Source organism: Mustela lutreola, chromosome 1, assembly GCF_030435805.1.
Source record: "Mustela lutreola isolate mMusLut2 chromosome 1, mMusLut2.pri, whole genome shotgun sequence".
NCBI lineage: Eukaryota > Metazoa > Chordata > Mammalia > Carnivora > Mustelidae > Mustela > Mustela lutreola.
The window spans coordinates 279,395,722-279,419,779 of record NC_081290.1 but is presented as its reverse complement, the minus strand read 5'-3'; the positions used below and the strand labels follow the sequence as shown (position 1 = coordinate 279,419,779).

Below are 24,058 nucleotides of genomic sequence, written 5' to 3'. Positions count from 1 at the left end.
ACACAGGCTGGATGTACCTGCCTCAGAGGGCAGTCATGACAGCTGGGATGACAGAAGGAAGATCCCTAATACTTAGCAGGTGGTTCAGTCAGCAGAAGGAAACGTACTGTAAGGTAGCCATCTCCCTGTGCGGCCTGGGAATCTCCCAGAGTCCGTGAGGCTCTCTTAGGGTGTCTGTGACCTCAAAACAGCTCTTCTAATAATACCAGAACTTTAGTTCCCCTTTCCACAAGTTTACAGCAGTCATCTCCACAGGCTACAGAACACGAGCTGTCACATCAGACTGAATGCAAAAGCAGTTACCAGAATCTTGTGGCTTCTGTTACACTCGAGAGAAGCTCTGCATTGGAATCCCCTAGAGATCTTTAAAAACTATTGATGCCAGGCTCTCACCACGTTCTTTTTTAAAATTTATTTTTATGTTTTATTATGTTCAATTAACCAGCACATAGTAAGTACATCATGAGTTTTTTGTTGTAGTGTTTAACGATTGATTTTGCATGTAACACCCAGTGCTCATCCCAGAACGTTTCCTCCTTAATACCCATCACCCGGTTACCCCATCGCTCCACTCTTCTGTAACTCTCAGCACATTCTGATTTAACTGCTGTAGGGTGGTGTCTGGTACATTTGGAGGTGGGGGGTGGGTTATTAAATTTCCTCCGGTGATTTGAATGTGCAGTAAAGTTAAATTGGCCTTTGTTTTTCAATGGGTATAAAGTTTTTGTTATGCAAGATGAGTAAGTTCTAGAGATCTACTGTACAACAGAGTACTTAGTTACTACTACAGAATTGTACACTTTAAAATATGTTACGAAGATAGACCTCATTTAAGTGTTCTCATGAAAAAACGAAAAAGCAAAATCCCACAAAAGAGCACAAGAAAATTTTGGAGCTGATGGATATGCTCAGTTATGGTGCTGGCCATCAGGGGAGTACATATACATTAAATGTGTGCGTTTGTTTGTAAAGAAACCATAATTAAAAACAACTAAAAATAAAAAGAATGTTAAGCAAGCTACAAAAAGAGATTTATAAAACCATGTATCAGTGCCACTCTTCACACTCATATTTTTTTATTTTGGAAAATAACTGTTATGTTAATAAAAGTTTACTTGTATTAATGTGTAATGAAACTTCAATAATTTTTTTGTGTGTAAAGGGGTTCTGAGACCAAGAGTCTAAGAGACATTGGTATGCTGTTGTAGGGATTAAGACCCTGGAATCTAGAGCCAGACTTGCCTGTTGACATCATGGCTCTGCCATTGTAGGCTTTGTCACCTGGGGCACTTTGCTTACCTTCTCTAGGCTTCAGCTTCCTTGTCCATGAACTGTGTATAGTAATAAAATTTACCTCTTAGACTTTTTGTGAGGTTCGGTGAGTCACACACAAAAAACACTTAACACAGTACCTGGAACGTTATAGTGGCTTTAACCAATATATGCCCTCCTTGTTACTATTTTAGTTGTTATGAGTAACTCACATTGATGATTTTGCAGTAACAGTGCAAAATCTGTAGGCCAAGCCATTCTTCCAGCCAACTGATTTTTGCACACAACCATGGTATAGGAGCCACTAGGTAGTGTCTTGAAGAAATCAGCAGGAGATGTCACTCCACACTGTGCTCTTTGGTTCATCACTCTGTATAGTGGCAACACTGCATTGCTGCCCTTCAGTTCAGAGCATGAATGACTAAGAGAGGAGGTGACACCAAGATGACGATGTGACTTGGGGAGAGGAAGAGATGGCATTGCAAAGAGGCAGGATTTATTTTATCAGCCAAAATGTTCCCAGATTCCCCCCTCTCTTAAGTCACTCCCCTTGGCTTCCCACAGTTGCCAGCCTTAAGATTTTATGTTCCTTCTGACTTTTTCTCACAAACATAGTTCACCTCTTGATGATATTATAGCACATCTTTATTCCCACGGTCATATTCAGCACCATTAGTCACAACAATAAAAAGGTCTCCTCATAACTGAGAAAGACAGAGAGATGAATAATTCAGTAATGCTGAAGGCCATCAACATAATCAAAATTCCCTGTAACAGAAGAAGAAGGAAAAAGAAGAATCATGATATTAGCACAATAATGGCTTTTCTGAAGCCAATGAGATAAAAATTCCCGGTTAAGAAAAGCTTTCTCCTGCATGTCTCAGGTATATCTGACTCTTGTAAAGGATCACGAGAGCATACAGCTGTTGCAGCACAGGAGAGCACAGCACAGCTCAGGACAGCACATTATTTTCTTAGAGAAAGTCAGGCAACGCAATCCACTTTCTATATCATATGCCGGAAATGCCCCATTTCATGAATATATACAATACAAAGAAATAATTCCAAAAAGTGGTCTGTTCAAACCATAAGAGACTCTTAATCTCACAAAACAAACTGAGGGTTTCTGGGGAAGGGGGGTATGGAGAGGGTGGTGGGGTTATGGACATTGGGGAGGGTATGTGCTATGGTGAGTGCTGTGAAGTGTGTAAACCTGGTGATTCACAGACCTGTACACCTGGGGATAAAAATATATGTTAATAAAAAAATTAAAAGATTTTTACAAATTGGTCTGTTAAAGGAGAAAGAGATTAAGAAATAGGAAAAAAAAATAGAAGCAGAACTGAAAAGGAAAGGAAAAGAGGGGAAAAACCCTACAGGTACAGGCAAAAGAGGAACATGTAGAAAAAGACAAAGAAAGAAGCATAGGCGAATAGTACCATCTTCTGTTCTTTTTATCATGGCTAGAGGCCGTTTTCAAATGCTTTCAGCTTGGCAACAGGGAGTATGAATAGGATACACACCTTGTTAGGAGCCCAGAGGCTGGACACACAAGTGTTTTGCCAGTGAATGTTTGTGAAAGTTTGTGAAGGTCCATATGGTTAATATTCTGTCCTGCAACTGTATCTATGTTTTGAGTATACATTGAAATATTGTTTATTTTAGGGTCACATTGTTTTTAATGGCCGCATAATATCTCATGGTATAGTTGCCATAATTCATTTATTCTTTAGTGACTGGAAATTATTTCCCTTTCCTCCTCTTCTGTTGTGTTTGTTCATTAATGCTCTGAATGGTGCTGCAATAAACGTTCTTGTTCATATGCTTTTATATGTAGGTGTTTAATCGCTATGGAGACAGCTACTTGGATATCTTTCATATAAGTAAACACCTCCTTGCTTTCCAAAATGGTAGTAACATTTCAGATTTCTGCCACCGACACACAGAACATCATTGTCACAATTTCCCTACCTGTGAAAATTTTTATAGCTTTAATTTTTACCAATCTAATGAATGTATCTTTGTCCACTATTAATTTAACTGGCATTTCCCTGACTACTAATGAATTCGAGCCTCACTCTGAGTCTATTTGGCCACCACATTTGCATTTTTGTAAATTCCTTCCTCATAATCTCGTCCATTTTTTAAATTGTGTTCTTGACTTTTTGTCAGTTATATTCCTTCTTTGTACGTAAAAGCATCGAAACTGCTATTATCTGCTTTACAAATATTTTCCACTTTTTAAAAAATATATATGTATTTTACCCTTTTTTGATTTCCAGATCAACATATATTATACATTCCCATCACCCCAGTAAGTTTGCTTGTGTCGCTTCCCAGTCAGTGCCCCTCCCCACTCAGAGGCAACCACTATTCTGATTTCTAACACCATTTAATAACTTTCCCTCTTCATTTTTGTATCTGAATTTGTTCATTCAGTTTAGTGGACTGAGGTTCATCCATGCTCTTGCATGTATCAGTAGTCTGTTTTCTTTCTTGTTGCTCAGTAATATTCCGTTGTTTGAATAATCAGTTCCTGTAGCCACTCTGTTGTTGATAGACATTTGAATTATTCCTAGTTTTTAACTGTTACAAATAGGTTTTCTGTGAACATTTTTGTACATATTGCTGAGACATAAAATGGGCCTGATTAGCTGATAAAAACTACCAAATAGTTTTCCAAGGTGGTGGAGCTATTTTACATTCCTGTCAAAAAGGTGTAAGAATTTCATTTGTTTCACATTCCTGCCAATGTTGGGTTTTGACAGTCCTTTTCATTGAAGCCATTCAGGTGTTCATACAAACATTGTGATTTTGAATTTGCATTCCTCTGGTAACTAATAATGTTGAGCACATTTTTACATGCTTCCTGGCTGTTGGCATATCTTTTATTGTGAAGTGTTTCTTCAAGTCCTACTAATTTTTTTGGTCTTTTTATTATTGATACTCAGGAGTGCTTCATATATTCTGGTTATGGGTCTCCAGTCAGATATATGTATTGAGGAGATTATCTCCCATTCTGTGCCTTTCCTTTTCCTTTTCCTTTTTTTAAAAAAAATTGAAATGTAATTGGCATGTAACATTGTGTAAGTTTAAGGCATGCAGTCTGTTGATTCAAGCATTTTATGTGGCAGTATGATTATCATCGTGGCATTAGCTAACACCTCTCTCATGTCATGTGATTATCATTCCACTTTCTGTGATAGGAAAAATTTAAGATCTCATTTCTTTGTAACATTGAATAGTACAGTATCATTAGCAACAAGCACAATGCTGTGCATTAGAGCTCTGGAACATTTTCATCTTCCAATTGGAAGTTTGTATTCTTTGACAAACATCTGTCCCAATTCTCCACCCGAAAGTCCCTAGTAACCACCATTCCACTCTGTTTTTATGAATGTGGCTTTTTAAGATTCCACATGTAAGTGATAATTGTACAGTATTTGTTTTCCTCCATCTAGCCAGGTGGAGATCTCATTTAGCATAATATCTTCAAAGTTCATTCACATTGTTGCAAATGGTAGGACCTCCTTCTTTCTTGAATAGCATTCTGAATAACATTCCATTGTAAATGTACCACATATACACCCATTGATGCTTAGCTTGTTCCCATGTTTTCATTGTTATAAATAATGCTCCAATGAATATGAAGATATTCCTATCTCTTTGAGTTAGTGTTTTCTCTTCTTTCTGATAAATACTCAGAAGCAGAATTGCTGGATTTTATAGTAGTTTTATTTTTAATTTTTTGAGGAGAGGGTCCTCAACATATGGAACATATTGTTTTCCATAGTGGCTGTACCAATTCTCATTCCCAGCACTAGTGCACAAGGGTTCCCTTTCCTTCACAACCTTTCCAACACGAGTTATTTCTTGTCTTTTTGATAATGGCCTTCTAACAGATGTGATATTTCATTGTGGTTGTGATTTGCATTTTCCTGATGACTCATGATACTGAGCATCTTTTCGTGTACCTGTTAACCATCTGTTACGCCTTCTTCAGAAAAATGTATATTCAGATCCTCTGCTTATTTTTTATTCGTTTTTTTTTTTTTTTTGCTCTTGAGTTGTACAAACTCTATGTATTTTGTTTAGTAGATATATGATTTGTAAATATTTTTTTCCTATTCTATAGGCTGCATTTTCATTTTATTGGTGATTTCCTTTGTTGTACAGAGCTTTTTAGTTTGATGTAGCCCCACTTGTTTATTTTGCTTTTATTGCTTTTACTTTGGGTGTCAAATCCAAAAAAATCATTGCCAGGATGGATATCAAATAGTTTACTACCTGTGTTTTCTTCCAGGAGTTTTATGGTTTTAGGTCTTACATTCAAGTCTTTAATCTATTTTTAATTGACTTTTGTATCCTGTGTAAGATAGTGGTCTAGTTCCCTTTCTTTGTGTGTGGCTGTTTAATTTTCCTAATACCATTTATTGAAGAAACTAAATTGTATATTGATTTTTATATCCTGCAATCTAGTTCTAATAGTTTTTCTTTTTTTTGGTAGAGTCTTTAGGGTTTTCTAGGTATAATATGTCCTCTGCAAACAGAGATATTTTTACTTTTTTCCATTCTGATTTGGATGCTTTTTCTTTGTTTTCTTCCCTTCCCCTTCCTTTTTTCTTTCTTTCTTCCCTCAATTGCTCTGTACTCCGTTTTCTTGTACTATGTTGAACAGAAATTAGGAGACTAGGCATCCTTGTTTTGTTCCTGATTTTAGAGGGAAATCTTTTGGCTTTACACTGTTTAGTATCGTGTTAGCTGTGGAGTTGTCATATATGTCCTTTATAATGAGGTATGCTTTTTCTCTCAGTGTGTTGAGAATTTAAATTTTTTCAGGTTGAATTTTGTTAGATTCTTTTTCTGCATCTATTGAGATGGTCATATGATTTTCATCCTTCATTGTGTTGATGTGGCATATCACATTTATTGATTTTTGTATGTTGAACCATCCTTGCATTCCTCGAATAAATACCACTTGATAAATGTATGAGACTTTTGGGGTACCTGGGTGGCTCAGTTGTTAAGCATCTGCCTTTGGCTCAGGTCATGATCTCAGGGTCCTGTGATCAAGCCCCGCATCGGGCTCCCTGCTCAGCAGGGACCCTGCTTCTCCCTCTCCCAGTCCCCCTGATTATGTTCCCTCTCTCACTGTCTCTCTCTTTCTATCAAATAAATAAATACATTCTTTAAAGAAATAGTGTATGAGACTTTTAATATATTATTGAATTCAGTTTGCTAACAAATGTGTACAGGATTTTTGTGTATATGTTCATCAGGGATATCGTCCTACAATTTTCTTTTCTTGTAGTGTAGTTGTCTGGTTTTGGTGTGGGTAGTCCTGGGCTTATACAATGAATTTGGATCCTTCTTTTCTATTTTTTTTTTTTTTTTTTTTTTGAAGAGTTTAAGGATTGGAATTAATTCTTCTTTAAATTTCTCGTAGAATTCACCAGTGAAGCCATCTAGTTCTGGACTTTTCTCTTTTAGGAGGTGTTTTTTTTTTTTTTTTTCCCCTAAAGATTTTATTTATTTATTTGACAGAGAGCTCACAAGTAGGCAGAGAGGCAGGCAGAGAGAGAGAGGGAAGCAGGCTCCCTGCTGAGCAGAGAGCTCTATGCGGGACTCGATCCCAGGACCCTGGGATCAGGACCTGAGCCGAAGGCAGAGGCTTAACCCACTGAGCCACCCAGGTGTCCCTAGCAGGTTTTGATTACTGATTCGGTATTTTATGTTCAGGACTAGTAATTACTGTGTTGAGGACTAATTTTCCAATACCAATTGGTTTCAGTTTTTGTTAGTCTGCTATCTTTACTTCAACTTTACTTTTAAAAAACATTTTCACTGGACGTAGAATTCTGGATTGACAGTATTTTATTTCGTCAGTTTAAAATGTCATTCCACTGTTTTCTGGCCCTATCAGTTCACCTGTGTCCCTTTGATTGTGTTTACCCCCACCCCAGCTTCTTTTTACGTTTTGCTCTTTATATACTTTCCCCCCCAGAAATCTGAATATCGTGTGCTGTATGTAGTTTTCCTTGTATTTTCCTGTTTGTGGTTCATGTCCTGTCTTTGATTCCTTTACAAAATCATTAGCCATTCTCTCTGTGAGCATTGGCCTGTGCTACATTTTCATTTTCTCTTTTGTAGTTCTTCAGTTGCATATAGGGCACATTTTTTCCATTCTTCTCCATATGTTTTATATCATTTTTTTCTCTTTAGGGATTAGTCTTTGTATTTTATGCTGATTCTCTCCCTGTGTGTTTCTGAAGTGTCTAATACACGGTTTGCCCTATCCGCTGAGGGCTTAGTTTCAGTTCTATAAATTCCAATGACTTCTTTCTAATGGGTGTCAGTCTCCCATAATATTCTTCGACTTGTTCTCTTCTCTGTTAGAAATAACAGCCATGTTTATTGTCAAGTTTATATCTGATGACCCTATCATCTGGGTCACCTCTGAGTGGTTTCTATCACTGATTTATTTTTTTAAATATTTATTTATTTATCTTAAAATGAGAGAGAGAGTGCGGGAAGGGGCAGAGAGAGAGAGAGAATTCTGAAGCAGACTCCCCGCTGACCACAGAGCCTGAAGTGGGCCTCAATCCCAGGATCCTGAGATCATGACCTGAGCCGAAACCAAGAGTCAAACACTTAACCTACTGAGCCATCCACATGCCCTGATTATTTTGTTTTTGTTTTTCAGTTGTTCAGTCCTATTTTCTGGTATGACTAGTTTGTTATGTTTTGTTTTATACTTAATTATAAATGTAATATGCAAAAAAATGGTAGAAATCCTAAATTATGTTATCTTCCTCTGGGGATGAATTAATTTTCTTCCATTAGACAGATTAGGAGAAGATTACCATGATCAAAATAACTCATGGATGAATTTCAGTTTCGTGAGGCTGGTCTGTTTCCTTTGTCCTTAGTTCTAGGGTGTAGTCTTTCTTCAGAAGTGAAATTTGTGGATGTTTACCAGACTCCACTCCTCCTCTTGGTAGACTCTGGACAATGTGTGTGTATCTGCAATTCTCTTCTTGGCTGCCAAAAATCTCTTCTTGGTCTCTTAGCCTCTTAGCTTCCTATATACTTAGCGTCTGATCTTTTTATCCTGCACATCTTAGGTGTCAGCAAATAACTCGTGGAGGAGAATTTTGGGTTTAGTTCAACATGTACAATTCTTACAGGATCCTTGCACTTTAAATCCTGGCTGCCCTGGTTTCTTTTGTTTGTATTCAAACAGTTGGAAATTTTTTGTTATTTTAATAAGCTTTAAATAAAAGTGATTTTTACTAGAGAGCTGCTCTAAGTTACTCTGTCATAACCAGAAAAAAAGGATTTGTATATTTTACTATTCCTATAAATGCTCTTTGCTAGTATTTTCAGTAAACCAATCATTGGCTATTTTGAATCTTTCTAATGTGTACATGATTTATTTATTTATTTATTTATTTCTGCTCTCATTGTTATATATTCCTTTGTTCTTCTTTCTTTGGGCTAATTTTCTCTCCTTTAATCCCTGAGATTAATATTTGGGCCATTATTTTTCAAAGTATCATATTTTATAGTTTCTGCATTTTTGAACAATGAATTGCCTTAAAACTATTGCTTTACCTTCTGCCCTCAAGTTTTTGAGGGACTTTGTATTGTGATTTCTTCCCTGATTCAATAATTACTTTGAAGCCTACTTCTTAATATTCAACCACACAGGCTGAAATTATTTTTATCATTGTTTACTGTTTTATTGCATAGGATATGCACTAGGACTTCAGCCTTTGGTATTCTGGAATTGTCTTGTTTACCAATATATAGTCATCTTCTGTTGGCATGTGTTACAAAATGTGTATTCTTCATTGTTGGGTATAATAGACTAAATATCTCTCTTAGTTCTAGTTTTTTTACTTTTGATGATACCATTAATTATTAAAACATATTAGGGCGCCTGGGTGGCTCAGTGGGTTAAGCCACTGCCTTCGGCTCAGGTCATGATCTCAGGGTCCTGGGATATCGAGCCCCACATCGGGCTCTTTGCTCTGCGGGGAGCCTGCTTCCTGCTCTCTCTCTGCCTGCCTCTCTGCCTGCTTGTGATCTCTCCCTGTCAAATAAATAAATAAAATCTTTAAAAAAAAAAAACATATTGAAGTCTAAAATCCTTCAAACCTTCACCCTCTTCTCAGGGAAACTCAGGTCCTTAGCAAAGACAAATAACAAAAGTAAGTACCATTTGCTCCCTTCTCTACTTATAGGTATTTTAAGTACTTTATTTTTAATCTCAATATATATTATCGGTACTGCATTACACAAGCAGTATTCACTTGTATTTGTCCACATGTTTATCTCATTCTTTGTTCTTCATTCCTTGCATCTCATTGTGCTATCAGTTTCTTTCTACCTGGAGTTCATTCTTTATTCCATTAATTCTAGTCTGCAGGAGGCAAGCTCAGTATTTGTATCTCTAAAATTTCTTAATTTCACTTCATTCTTTTTTTTTAAAAGATTTTTTTATTTATTTGACAGACAGAGATCACAAGTAGGCAGAGAGGCAGGCAGAGAGAGAGATAGAGGGAAGCAGGCTCCCTGCTGAGCAGAGAGCTCGATGCGGGGCTCGATCCCAGGACCCTGAGATCATGACCTGAGCCGAAGGCAGCGGCTTAACCCACTGAGCGCCCCTCACTTCATTCTTGTAAGATTTTTTTTTCTTCTCTTTTTTCTGTTTCAAGTTTTTATTTAAATTCTAGTTAACACATAGTGTAATATTGGTTTTAGCAGTAGATTCATCACTTACACATCACACCCAGTGCTCATCACAAGTGTCCTCCTTAATTCCCATCCCCCATTTAGTCCATCCCCCACCCACTTCCCTCCAGCAACCCTCAGTTTTTTCTCTGTAGTTAGAAGACTGTTTCCTGGTTTGACTCTCTCTTTATTTTCCCTCCTTCATTCATCTGTTTTGTGTCTTAAGTTCCACATATGAATGAAATCATATGGTATTTGTCTTTCTCTGACTTATTTTGCTTAGCGTAGTACACTCTAACTTCACCCATGTCATTGCAAATGACAAGATTTCGTTCTTTTTTGTGGTTGAGTAATATTCCATTGTGTGTTTGTGTGTATGTGTATATATATATACACATCGCAATAATGGGTAGTGAATAATAGAGGCTATTGGTTGGTAGTTATTTTTTTTTTCCAGGACACTGAAGATATTGTTCAGTCTTCTGGCTTTTATTATTGCTTTTGAGAAGTTAGGTATCAGTCCAGTTGCTTCTACTTTTTCTATTGGTGATTTTCATAGTTTTTGTTTGTTTGTTTGTTTGTTTCAGTTTTAGTTAAGATTACTGAGAATTGATAGTGAAAAGAAACCATGATTTGAAAAATAACTGCACTTTGAGTCAGCAAATTGGTAAAGTGTACCAAAGCATGATATGCAAAACCAAATATCTAAGTTCAAGGTTTTAACATAAGATGTTTCAGAGCTTTATGTTCAAAATAAGGCCACAGAGAGATGTTTTTATGCTAATTCCATGTGAATTCATGTTTTCAAGAAATTAGACCATTGATTCTGCAACTCATCTAGTTCACAAATCTAACCAATTTCCTTCCAGACTACTGTTACTCTCCCCCAAAGTTACCTTATGACTCCTCCAACTGAAGAAATCTTATAAATGCCCTTTTCCATTTCCCCCTATTGTGTCTGAGACCCTATGTTCACCCTTGATTGCCAATTTAATTAATTCAGCTTTTAACTGCAATGGTGGCCCACCAAAGTTCCACCATTCCTGGTGGTCTTTGAAGGTGCTAAACAGTCACAGAGGCCCCAGAGAGGTCTAGTTAGACTCCTCATAATTATGGTTCTGGTCTGTTGACTCATTTAGTGCCTATTCCATTGAATGCCTGTGAGCAACCCTGTCCAGGGTTTGCAGATCTATGTTGATGAGGCAAGTCTAGCACTTTTAGATAGGGTCATTTTATTTGTCCTAGGAATCAGGTTTCCCAGGACTTTTTCATTATCCTTTCATATCTATTCTTGTTTATTTTCCCCTTGGTAGGGTAGGGGTGAAGGAAAAGATGGTCTGCCAAAGCTTTGCCACTAACCATCCTGTCTATCTGCCTTTTCTCTATATTTTTGTGTATCTATAAAAATAAATCCTGGGAAAGGAGTTATGTCTTGTTAGCCAGCCACCAGGACTAATAAGTGTCTCTTTGACCAATATCCTTTCTAGAACCATTATCTTGGATTACTTATTAAAATCTTTTTTTAAAAACTATTGTATTTTTTATTTTTATTTTTTAAATTTTTTATTTTTTCAGCGTAACAGTATTCATTATTTTTGCACCACACCCAGTGCTTCATGCAATCTGTGCCCTCTCCAATATCCACTGCCTGGATCCCCCAACCTCCCACCCCCCGCCCCTTCAAAGCCCTCAGATTGTTTTTCAGAGTCCATAGTCTCTCATGGTTCACCTCCCCTTCCAATTTCCCTCACTAATTAAAATCTTTTAAGAAACTTTTCCAGTCTTGTCTATATGTAGGAAATTGGCTGTGGGAGAGACTTCTCTTCACATATTCTACCTGTCGGAGGCTGCTGATTTCTTGTGTCAGCAGGCAGGGGTGGGTTTTCCCAGGCCTTCACTGTCCCTGTTACCTTCTTACTTCCTGGTAATCACTGACTAAATTCTCCAAAATTCTGTATTATATCTCAGCAAATGATTTGACTTTTGTTCTGATAACTCTGATTATATAATAAATTTGGCAGTTTTTTCCACTAGCAGATGTGGATTACTTTTCCTTGCCAGCCATCTACTTAATCATTTTTTGTGACCTCAGGTAGGTGATTGGTTATTTTGGAGATGTCATCAGGGAAAGAATGCACTTGAGCCTTGCTGGAGATCTTACTAAAATCAGCACCACCATCACCACCATTACCTCACTTATTACAGACATTAAGCTGCTGTCCTCTAGAAACTTTACAAAAGTAAATGGTCCAAAATATAGGACTATCTAATACATATGTGGCCCAAACTTCTCAGAATTAGGAACTAGAACACTTCCACTCAAGGTGACTGGAACAAAACTAACTCCCTCATAATGACCAATGCCATTGATGATGATGGGCTTATACTCTTAGCTATTTTATCTCCTCTATGCTAATTCAAGGTTCTGGATTATTGGTAGACAATTCTACTAACACATCACTACAAGGACAGCCTTCTTGAAAATCTGTATTATCATTTTCCTTCATTCACTCATGCTGACAGTAAGAGACAAAAACTCCTGAAACTGATCCAAGAATAAATAGAAAAACTAAATAAACTAATAACAGGTAATTAAAAAAAAAAAAGAAGACAACTTCCCAGAAAGAAAAGCCCAGACCTAGGAGACTTTACCAGTGAAGACTTCTAGATGTTTACGGAAAATTCAACATAATTTTTCTCAAACTTTACGAAAAAGTATAAAAGGAAGCAATAATTTCCAACTCCTGCTATAATGCCGATATTAACCAGACACAAAAAACCAAAGATATCACAAGAAAAGATGAGTATAGACCAATATCCCTTATAAAGATGCAAAAATCTTTAACAAAGTACCATAAAAATGAATGCAACAACATATTAAAAGAATTATACAGCATGACTGAGTGGGATTTATCCCAGGAATGTAAGGTTTATTTAAGATAAAAAGGTCAGTCAGTGCAAATGCATCATAACAATAGAATAAGGAACAAAAATGACATGATCATCTCAGTTGATACAGAAAAAGCATTTCACTAAATTCAACACACTTGGAAAATATGTTCAACAAGCTAGAAAGAGAAAAAACTTCATCAGCCTGATCAAATCCATCTAAAAGACCCTCAGCCACCATCATACTTTATGATGAAAGACAAGATGTTTTCCTTCTAAGTACAGGAAAAAGATGAGGAAGGGATATCTGCTCTTGCAACTGGGATATTTTACTTCTACGAATACTCCCTTTTCCTTAAGTGATTGATAACATTCCAACTTTCCTGACAAATCTTGATGGATCTTGATGACTAATTTTTCTCTCCATGTAGATTTACATCTTTTACATTCCCTTAAACTAATCATAGTGGTGTTATGGAAAGAACAGAAATAAATGCCTGTTTTCAGTATATACTATGTTTTATCAGAAGCCCAGTCTAAATATTCAAGCCAAAACTAAAACCATAAAAACATTCCACTTACGACTCTAACATATATCTGGGACTATGAATTGCTACCATACTGCGGTACCTGCATTTTTCTTCCTGTATCACTCTACCTTTTATATTATACTCATTGTTGTACATGTTTTATCTTCTCTACTCATCTGTGAACTCCTGAAGTTGGGAGTTGTAAGGTGTTTATTTTTCTATTTCACAATGCCTGATACAACCTATCAGATATTATGATTTCTATAAATGTTTGTAAGCAAAAAGAAAACACGTGTGTCAGCAACAGTGTTTGTATTTTGCTGATTAGATGCTAATAAATCTTTATGATTATACCCATTACTCCTCGCCATAAAATTGCAGCATACTCACAATGAATAGAGTAGCAACAGCCTCACACTGAGTAGCTGTCCCAGCATAGCCACAAAAGAAGTGTTGATCTAGAATGAGACCAAATGTGATGAGAATGACTCCAGCTAATGCTCCCAGGGCACTGAGAAAATTCATTAGTCGGCTCAGTTTCACCTGAAAGAGATGAAGACCATAACACTGAGTCTACAGACAAGAAGCAATGGTGGGGGAGGTTGGAGAGAGGATTTTAGGCACAGCATTGCAATGCCACAAAGCAACTGTGTGATCATATATGAGACACTTCACCTCTTCTGGCTTCAGGCTGTCAGCCAGAGAATGAGGGAATCCATTGAACCTTCAATAACCCTTCCATCCCCCACAATCTATACCTAAGTTAACTCCCATTTAGTTGTGGGGAGGGATGCACTCTTAGGCATAGCCACATTGCACTGCACTTTGATGCTCTGGTAAAAGTCATGAGCTATTTACATTTTTGTTTTATGACTCTGTTTAACTAAACATCGTATTTCTTTGCAATTTTATTTCTTCCTTAAATTTCAAAACTGCAGGAGAACTCCTGTGTTGGAAATAATTTATTGGCTTATTAATATCTCACATTTTTGATTCCTTGAGAGAAGTAAAAATATTCTACTTATAATTTACCTGTAAGTGTACCTTCTGCATTCATTAACACTGTATTATTTATTTTGAACTTCTGCTTAAAAGGTTTATTTCATTAAATAAATTATTATTATTATTATTATTTTTTTTTTTTAAAGATTTTATTTATTTATTTGAGAGAGAGACAGTGAGAGAGAGCATGAACGAGGAGAAGGTCAGAGAGCGAAGCAGACTCCCCATGGAGCTGGGAGCCCGATGCGGGACTCGATCCCGGGACTCCAGGATCATGACCTGAGCCGAAGGCAGTCGTCCAACCAACTGAGCCACCCAGGCGTCCCTAAATAAATTATTTTTAATGAGGTTGTCTTCACAGTGTACCCATCATGCAAGTCAAACTAGTGCTTTTCAAAGCGATTGACAACACAGAAAGAATGAATGAATGAGTTACTGGAATACTGAGACCCATTTTACCATTTGGCTTAGGAACTTGGCTTTTATTCTGTGCCTCAGTGTTTTTACATATAAAATAAGAAACTGGATGACCTGGAAAGCTCTTCTGGAACTGGTGTTTTATGATCCTATGGACAAAAGACCAATGCTGTTGATTGGTATCAGTACTTGATAGTTTGTGGAATTATAGTGAGTTAATGATATTCCAAATTCATTTCAATGCTAGAATTAATTACTTCAAAGTTAAAAATTTTTAGTGAAGGGGAAAATGTAACTCACCAGAGTTTTTGTGGTTTTTCTTTCCAATGCGACTAGGAAGGCTCCAGAATTAATGAACTATTAAAAAGAATAAACATTTTAGTAATGGGTTTAAGTGCTGTTGAAGTGTTATCAGAGAATAAACTTCTATGTGTTTCATTAACATACCTTCCTTCCTAGTTCACATGATCCTCAGAGCAGTGAGCGGGGTGACATGCCTGGTAAAATTGTCCGCAAATGAGTAGTGGACAAAACATTGAACTAGAAATTAGCTTTAGCCTTAAAGGTCTGTTTGAACATGAGATTTTTCTTTTTTTTTTTTTTTTTTTTAGCTTTATTGGGCTTGTTTTCTCATCTACCTTCCTTTTATAGCTGTTATGGACTGAGCTTTGATATCATTCCACACCGGTGTCAAATCAATTCATAACCAATAAAATCAGATTCTATCATTCTTATAAGAAACATCCTTCATACCCATTTGCAATCCAGTGTGTCCTGCCAGCTAATATTCTGGGCATTCTAGAAAAAAAAAAAATCCCAAGAATTTTCATGGAGATGAGTCTCATGTGGTAGCATCATTATCAGGTAGAATTTCCAAACTGGACTACAGCACATGCATTTTTATGTTTCCAGTCCCACTGCCTGGTATTTCTTCAGCCTCACTCTTATAGTCCTCAGGATAGAAAGTGTTCTCCCATACCTTGAGACTTTTGTTCATGGTTCTCCGTTGGCATGCAGCAAGATATCCCTATCCCTTGTGCCCAGCCATTTCCTGCTCTCTACCATTCCCTACCACCCTTGCTCTGTGTGTGCCCTCCTCCTGATTAACTACCCATCCTTTAAAACTCAGCCAAGCTGGAGTGTCTCTGGGCATCTCCCCTCCTTTTTGTAGGTGCCTTTCCTACATTGGCAATTCCTGTGTCTGTCACTGCTCTGATCACACCCTGTGGTGATGATCTGACTCTCTACTTGAGAGACCTTGAGACCAAGAACTGCCTTTTCCCCGAATTCCCACACATAGTCCATTCTGTGGCGCTAAACCAGGTGCTTAAATAATGTTTATTGAATGAAATTAAATAAATGCCTCTGTGTAGCTCAAAGGTACATCTGAGAAGCCCTCCTTGTTTCTTTACTTCTCCAAAGAGAAAACGGATCTTTCATCTCTCCTTACACGAGCACTTTCTACACCTGTGTGAGGTCATTTATCACATTACCTTTAAATCGCCTGTTTACCTGTTTTCTTGCTGAACCTAGAGCCCTCTGAAGGAAGGGCTCATATATTATTATTTTTGTTTATTTTTTCACGAGTTTTACTGAGATGTAATTGACATACAGTACTGTATAAGCTTAGGGCAGATGCATAATAATTTGATCTACATATATTGTGAAATGATTATAACATGTTTACTTCACATCAATTATTTCATATAGCTACAACCCTCTACTCCTAAAAGAAAGAGAAAGAAAGAAAAAGAGTATTTTTCTTTGTGATGAGACTCTTTTAAAATTGACTCTCTTAAAAAATGTTCAAATATATCATACAGCAGCATTATCTGAAGTCATCCTATTGTACATTGTATCCCTAGTACTTATTTATCTTATTACTAGAAGCTTGTTCCTTTTGATTGCCACCCTCCATTCCCTCTCTCCTCACTCTCCGCCCATGGTAACCTTAAATCTGAGCTTTTTTTCTTTGAATTTTTTAGAATTCTAAATATCAGTGAGATCATGCAGTATTTGTCTTTCCCTGTCTGACTTATTTCACTTGCATAATGCCCTTAAGGTCTAAGCATGTTGTTGCAAGTGGCAGGATTTCTTTGTTTTATTTTTTTTTATGACTGTGTATTACATATACACACACACACACACACACACACGCACGTATTCACATATATATATAGAAAGTGTTTAATAATAAATTCTATATATAGAATTTAACTCTTTATATATACACACATATCATGTATGTATGTATCATATATGTATGTATACATATATGTATACACATATGTATATGTGTATGTATACATATGTGTACATATACATATGTGTGCACACACTTCTTTATCATCCATTCATCTTTTGATGGACACTTAGTTTGTTTACATGCCTTGACTTTTGTGACTAATACTGCTATGGGCATGGTCGTCCAGATACAGGGTTTTCATTGTCTTTGGATTTATTCCGAAAGGGGAATTGCTGGATCATATGGTCATTTTAATTTTTTGAGGAAACTTCATACTGTCTTTCATAGTGAGGGTCCATGTATTATTAACCTTTGGATCCTCATTGCCTTCCTCTATGTATCTGACTTATAATAGATAGCAACTCATTTTTGAATGAATGAATGGACAAATGATATCAAGACCATGGGCATATCCCCAAAGGCACCTCAGAACCCAATGATGGAACATCAGTAACTCTGATGAACTAATGGGGAAGTGATTTCAACAAAGTTGATTTTTATTTTATCTTTTCAAAACCTATCCTAAAACTGAATGCAACTCATTTGGTATTTAAGAATTCCCTAGTATCCCTGTTGTCATGGCTTCAAATTGAACTCAGTTGACTATACTCACCAAAACAGAGCTCCAGAATGGATATCCTGAAACAAATATAAAAGGGAACCTTGGGTACGGATTTTCAAGGGTGAAAAGGAAAACAACTCCAAAAGAAAAGTTCATCACTCCAAACAGGATCTGCATAGCCTATAAATAGAGGGATAAGTCATGGTAAGGAAAAAGCAAGTGGTAGGTTTCCTTTTCAAAAATATACAGAATCTTCTTTGGGTTAAAAGGATTTGGTGATTACCTTCTTTTATAAATAGGGGAAGGATAGTAGAAGCCCCTTTATGATGCTCCCAAGTGTTTTCTTGATTCCTTTATCTGATATTTGGTAACAGGTAAAATGATCTAAATTAGTGCTCTGGAAAATGTAGCCCATGGATTGGCAACATTAGGATCACCTGAGAATTAGAGATACAGACTTTCAGCCTCTAAAACCTATATCCTCTGCTTACTGAATAGAATCCCCAGGTTAGACCATGTCAAACTCTCCAAGCAGCAGGGAAATGCAAAGCAAAATCACAAAACAATAGAACCTCACTTCTGTTAAAATGGCTATCATCAGAAAGACAAGATAGCAAATGCTGGTGAGAATGTGGTGCATTATTGGTGGAGATGTTTCATTATGGAAAAGAGTATGGAGATTCCTCAAAAAATTAAAAATAAAACAAATAATGAAAAAAAAAGTAGAACAGTGGTTTGACGATTGCTAGGGAAGACTGGTGAGAATGACATAGAGAAAGGAAGATATGCCATGTGTGAGTGTTTGTTCTCTGCCTCCTACTCTCCACCTGCCTTCTCTGAGTCCTCTCATTTACTCCCATAGCAACGATGACTTTTAAGTAGGTGAGTTTTGAAGAATATCCTTTTCTTCAAGTCCATTTGAGTAAGTTCAACTCAAGAGTCACTATCCATTAATCTAAACTATTAAAATTGTTTTCTAACTGGCTTTTCTGCACCAGCTTCCTTTCTCTCTATTCCAGTGCTATGTCAGTGCTGAAGTAAGATCGCAAAACAGAACCAATCTGGTTACTCCTCTCAGTTTGTTTGAAATAATGCTCCCGAATCTGGTGCTTATCAAATTCAGAGAAACGTTTACAAAATACAGATTTCAACAACTCCCGCCCCGCCAACTCCCTCAAAGCTCCTATTCAGTAGCTCCGGAACAAGGCCTGGAGACTTGGTATACACATTTTATGAAGCTCCTTAGGTGCATTGTTGATTTCACAGATTGGAAGGTACTTGTCAATATTATAAAGTCTAAGTAAGGATGGATATAAGATTCTTGGCAGTTAGGGCTCCAGATTACCTTCCTGGTTGTTTCCTTTTCTACCCCAAATATTATTTTTCACATTTAAAACAAATGTTGGTAAAATATCCATAACAAAATTTACCGTACATATGTACCATTTTACTTAAATTAATAGGTTTTATTTTAATTTATTTTTTTAAAGACTTTATTTATTTATTTGACAGAGAGAGAGCACAAGCAGGGGGGCTGGAGAAGCAGGCTCACTGATCTTTTTGTCTTTATATTTTGGCCTTTCCAGAATGCCACATGGTTGAAATATAGTTGAAATCATAAAGTTTGTTGTCTTTACAGGCTGACTTCTTTCATTAGAAATGTGTATTTTATTAAAGCTTGAAATCAGGTAACGTGATGCCGCCAGTTTTACTTTTGTTTTTCAACATTTCCTTAGCGATTCAGGGTCTCTTCTGATTCCATACGAATTTTAGGATTATTTGCTCCAGCTCTTTGAAAAATACTGGTGGAATTTTGATTGGAATGGCATTAAAAGTATAGATTGCTCTAGGCAGTATAGTTTATATATAAACTATATATATATATATATACTATTTATATATATAAACTATAGTTTATAGTTTATTCTTCTGATATATATAAACTATATATATATATACTATTTATATATATATAAACTATAGTTTATAGTTTATTCTTCCGATCCAAGAGCATGGAATGGTCTTCCATCTTTCTGTATCTTCTTCAATTTCTTTCATGAGTGTTCTGTAGTTCTTCGAGTACAGATCCTTTACCTCTTTGGTTAGGTTTATTCCCAGGTATCTTATGGTTCTTGGTGCTATAGTAAATGGAATCAATTCTCTAATTTCCCTTTCTGTATTTTCCTTGTTAGTATATAAGAAAGCCACTGATTTCTGTACATTGACTTTTTACCCTGCCATGTTACTGAATTGCTGTTTTCAAGCTTTACTACAAAGCTATGCTCACCAAGACAGCATGGTACTGGCATAAAAACAGACACACAGACAGTGGGACAGATTGGAGAGTCCAAATATGGACCCTCAACTCTATGGGCAAATAATCTTCGAAAAAGCAGGAAAAAATACACAGTGGAAAAAAGACAGTCTCTTCAATAAATGGTGCTGGGAAAATTGGACAGCTATATGTAGAAGAATGAAACTCGACCATTCTCTTACACCTTACACAAAGATAAACTCAAAATGGATAAAAGACCTCAGCATGAGACAGGAATCCATCAGAATCCTAGAGGAGAACATAGGCAGTAACATCTTCGATATCAGCCACAGCAACTTCTTTCAAGATATGTCTCCAAAGGCAAAGGAAACAAAAGCGAATATGAACTTTTGGGACTTCATCAAGATCAAAAGCTTCTGCACAGCCAAGGAAACAGTCAAGAAAACAAAGAAGCAACCCACGGAATGGGAGAAAATATTTGCAAATGACAGTACAGACAAAAGGTTGATATCCAGGATCTATAAAGAACTTCGCAAACTCAACACACACAAAACTGATAATCATATCAAAAAGTGGGCAGAAGATATGAACAGATACTTCCCCAATGAATACATACAAATGGCTATTAGACACATGAAAAAATGTTCATCATCACTAGCCATCAGGGAGATTCAAATTAAAACCACATTGAGATACCACCTTACACCAGTTAGAATGGCCAAAATTAGCAAGACAGGAAACACCGTGTGTTGGAGAGGATGTGGAGAAAGGGGAATGCTCTTACACTGTTGGTGGGAATGCAAGTTGGTGCAGCCTCTTTGGAGAACAGTGTGGAGATTCCTCAAGAAATTAAAAATCAAGCTTCCCTATGACCCTGCCATTGCACTGCTGGGTATTTACCCCAAAGATACAGATCGAGTGAAAAGAAGGGCCATCTGTACCCCAATGTTTATAGCAGCAATGGCCACGGTCACCAAACTGTGGAAAGAACCAAGATGCCCTTCAATGGATGAATGGATAAGGAAGATATGGTCCATATACACTATAGAGTATTATGCCTCCATCAGAAAGGACGAATATCCAACTTTTGTAGCAACATGGATGGGACTGGAAGAGATTATGCTGAGTGAAATAAGTCAAGCAGAGAGAGCCAATTATCATACGGTTTCATTTATTTGTGGAGCATAACAAATAACATGGAGGACATGAGGAGATGGAGAGGAGAAGGGAGTTGGAGGAAATTAGAAGGGGAGGTGAACCATGAGAGACTATGGACACTGAAAAACAACTTGAGGGTTTTGAAGGGGCGGGGGGGGGTGTGGGAGGTTGGGGGAACCAGGTAGTGGGTATTGGGGAGGGCACATATTGCATGGAGTACTGGGTGTGGTGCAAAAAACAATGAATACTGTTATGCTGAAAAGAAATTAAAGAAAAAAAAAGAAATGTGTATTTTAGGTTCCTCCATGTCTCTTCATGGCTTGTTGGCTTATTTATTACGGGCACTGAATAACATTCCCTTGTACAGATGTACTGCAGTGTATTTATCCATCCTGATTTTTCTTGTTTCTTTGTTTATCTTTTAATCCTCTTAAAGCTTTCAAGTCTAATTTGCTCACTCCCAGCTCTCTCTTGTCGTTCCCAAACTATGCTACCATGAGCTCTTTGCTCAGGATGCTTTCTCTGTCTAGAATACTCTGCTTTCCTCCTTCTTTTTCATTTCTACTTATTAAAATTACATCACTTCTTTAGTGTTCAGATTAAATGCCAAATTTGCCGCAAAGTTGCCCCATTGCTTTTAGATAGGAGTGACTGTTCCCTTTCTGGGTTCCCCTGTCCCTCACCCCCAACCATTTATGGCTCTTATTAGATGCTACTGTGAAATGTGGTATTTAATATTGTTATTTTATTCTTTCTAAAGTATGCATTTACTCTCCTCAATGAGAGAAACTAGGTTGTATTTATTTCTATAACCCCTGTAGTGTCTAACATAAATTTTTGGACATGGTTCAATCTATTTTTGTTAAAAGTAATTTGAACTCTTTAGCAGGAGTTTCAGTACAATTATATTTGAATAGATGCTAAAGCACTTTAGGCTGATGGCCCTTTTCTGCATGTCAATGAGCCATCTTTCTCTACTCCCCACCCCCACCCCGGGGGGGGGGGGGATCAGTTTCTTTCTATTTTCCACTCTTGAAGGCTTGGGATTGAAACGACAAATATTTTGTAAGATATAGACACTATCACAGTCTTAAACATCTGAATGGCATTTTCTGAAAGGAGGATTGGTAAATAAAAAATAATTAACAGTCATGAAATGGAGAAGTGTGTGGAGAGATGAGCATTTACAGTATTAGGGGATTTTCCGCAAAAGCCCCACCTATAAAAATATATCATATTGTGAAACTGAATTCTGAGTCTTAATTGGGAAAATGTAAAACTGTAGAGCCAGTAACCCAGGATATAATATCTGATCTGTTGACTTCTACTTGATTTTCTCTTTCTTTTCTCTGAACTTAACTAGGAAAAAACTCCTAGGTCATCAGTTTGGAGATTTTTAGTTTAATTGCAGCTTATTCATTTTTCATATTCATCTCCGTAGAACCTTGTACATAACTGGATTAGAAATGTGAGATGTACTTCCTGAATTGGATGGAAATAAAAGTTGGAATTAGCTCTTACCTTGAAACATTGTGCCACCAGACATTTCTTTCCCTCTTCTTCTTCCCCATCCCCAGTTCAACTTCTTTTGCAAAGTTATATCTATAACACCCTGTTGGGGGTGGCTGATTAAGCCCATGGTTCATAGACTGAGTGGCTTATAAAAAACAGGAATCTATTTCTCATGATTCTGGAGACTGAAAGTTTGAGATCAGGGTGCCAGCAAGGTTGGGTTCTGGTGTAGACCTCTTCTGGGTTGTAGACTGCCAACTTCTCTTTTGTAACTTCACATAGTGGAAGGAGAGCTAGCTACCTCTATGACCTCTTCTTATAAGGGCACTAATCCCATTCATGAGGACTTTATCATCATGAACAAGTATCCCCCAAAAGCCCCACCTCCAAACACCATTACTTAGGAATTATGGTTTCAACTATGAATTGTAAGGAACACAAATAGTCCATAGCACACCCTCAGTAGAGTATACATTGGGGAAAATATGACTTACCCCTAAGATTTTCATTTTTGTAGCAAGTGATTTTGGAAAAGGGCCGCTCGTATCGTAGGCTGTGGCTATAAGTTCTGTTGATCGCAAGTCAGGAACATTAATCTCTGGAGGAAATACCAGAAACACAGGGTTGTGTGCAGAGTTTGAATCCATGATGGTGCAGTTGATATTTTGAAAGGAAAAAATGTTCTTGATGGTACTTAAGTCTAGACCATGTTCTTCTTCTGTACCAAGGCTGCCTGGAGCACTGGCATTGTTGTGCTTTGTCTTGGAATTGTAGAACCATAGAGTCACAGAGTCATGGAATCTCAGGATTGGTTGAGATCTCAAGGTTATTGAGTAAAATACCCAGGACTGGAGGTCAGAGGACCTGCCCAGTAGTCCTAGTTCAGTCAGGAACTCACTGTGACCTTGGACAAGTCACATCCTCTTTCTTGGTTTCAGATTCCATATACGCACATTGATCAGACTGGGCTAGATGATCTGTGAAGACATTTTAGTTTCCAAATAAGTATTGTGAATACTTATTCTAGTTCTCTGTCTTTAGGAGGTAAGGGACAAATCCTCTCAGGCCCTCAGAATTAAGAATTTACTTCTTGAGGTAGACATAGTGTCTCTTTAGCCTATAACTTTTGTTTTTGCCACATGATTTTATTAGCTTTGGCTGTGAACAAAACACCCCAAAATTTATTGGCTTCAAACCACCAGCCTTTGATTTTGCTCAGAATTCTGTGGGTCATGTGGGTGGTTCTACCGGTCTGGTGGAGCTCAGCTCTTGTGTGCCAGGTTTTCTCTGAATCTGTGGTCATTTGGTGGAGTGGCCAAAGGTAGGTGATTTAGCATGGCCTCAGTCACCTATCTGGCAGTTGGTAGGCTCTTGGTTCTTCTCTAATTCACACATGTTTTTTAAACTTCTGCTGAATCATGTATGCTAACCTAAGCAAATTGCAGAGACAACCCATATTC

At 37.2% G+C, this 24,058-nt stretch overlaps 1 protein-coding gene across 1 annotated transcript; it reads right to left on the bottom strand.

Annotated features, from left to right (window-relative positions):
- Positions 1-1,752: 1,752 nt before the first annotated feature.
- Positions 1,753-23,376, bottom strand: LOC131822713 (membrane-spanning 4-domains subfamily A member 5-like). Its single transcript, XM_059159006.1, has 5 exons — positions 23,093-23,376; positions 17,705-17,833; positions 15,147-15,203; positions 13,818-13,970; positions 1,753-2,040 (listed from the first exon to the last, which is right to left on the bottom strand). Exons 1-5 carry the CDS (start codon positions 23,243-23,245, stop codon positions 1,945-1,947), a joined length of 588 nt encoding a protein of 195 aa, XP_059014989.1. The 5' UTR covers positions 23,246-23,376; the 3' UTR covers positions 1,753-1,944.
- Positions 23,377-24,058: the final 682 nt, after the last annotated feature.

Coding starts and splice junctions, on each gene's coding strand:
- LOC131822713 (XM_059159006.1), bottom strand. CDS start 23,245: ATGGATTCAAACTCTGCACACAACCCTGTGTTTCTGGTATTTCCTCCA. Junction 17,834..23,092: donor CAAAAATGAAAATCTTAGGG/GTAAGTCATATT, acceptor CTCTATTTATAG/GCTATGCAGATCCTGTTTGG. Junction 15,204..17,704: donor CATTCTGGAGCTCTGTTTTG/GTGAGTATAGTC, acceptor TCTTTTTAATAG/TTCATTAATTCTGGAGCCTT.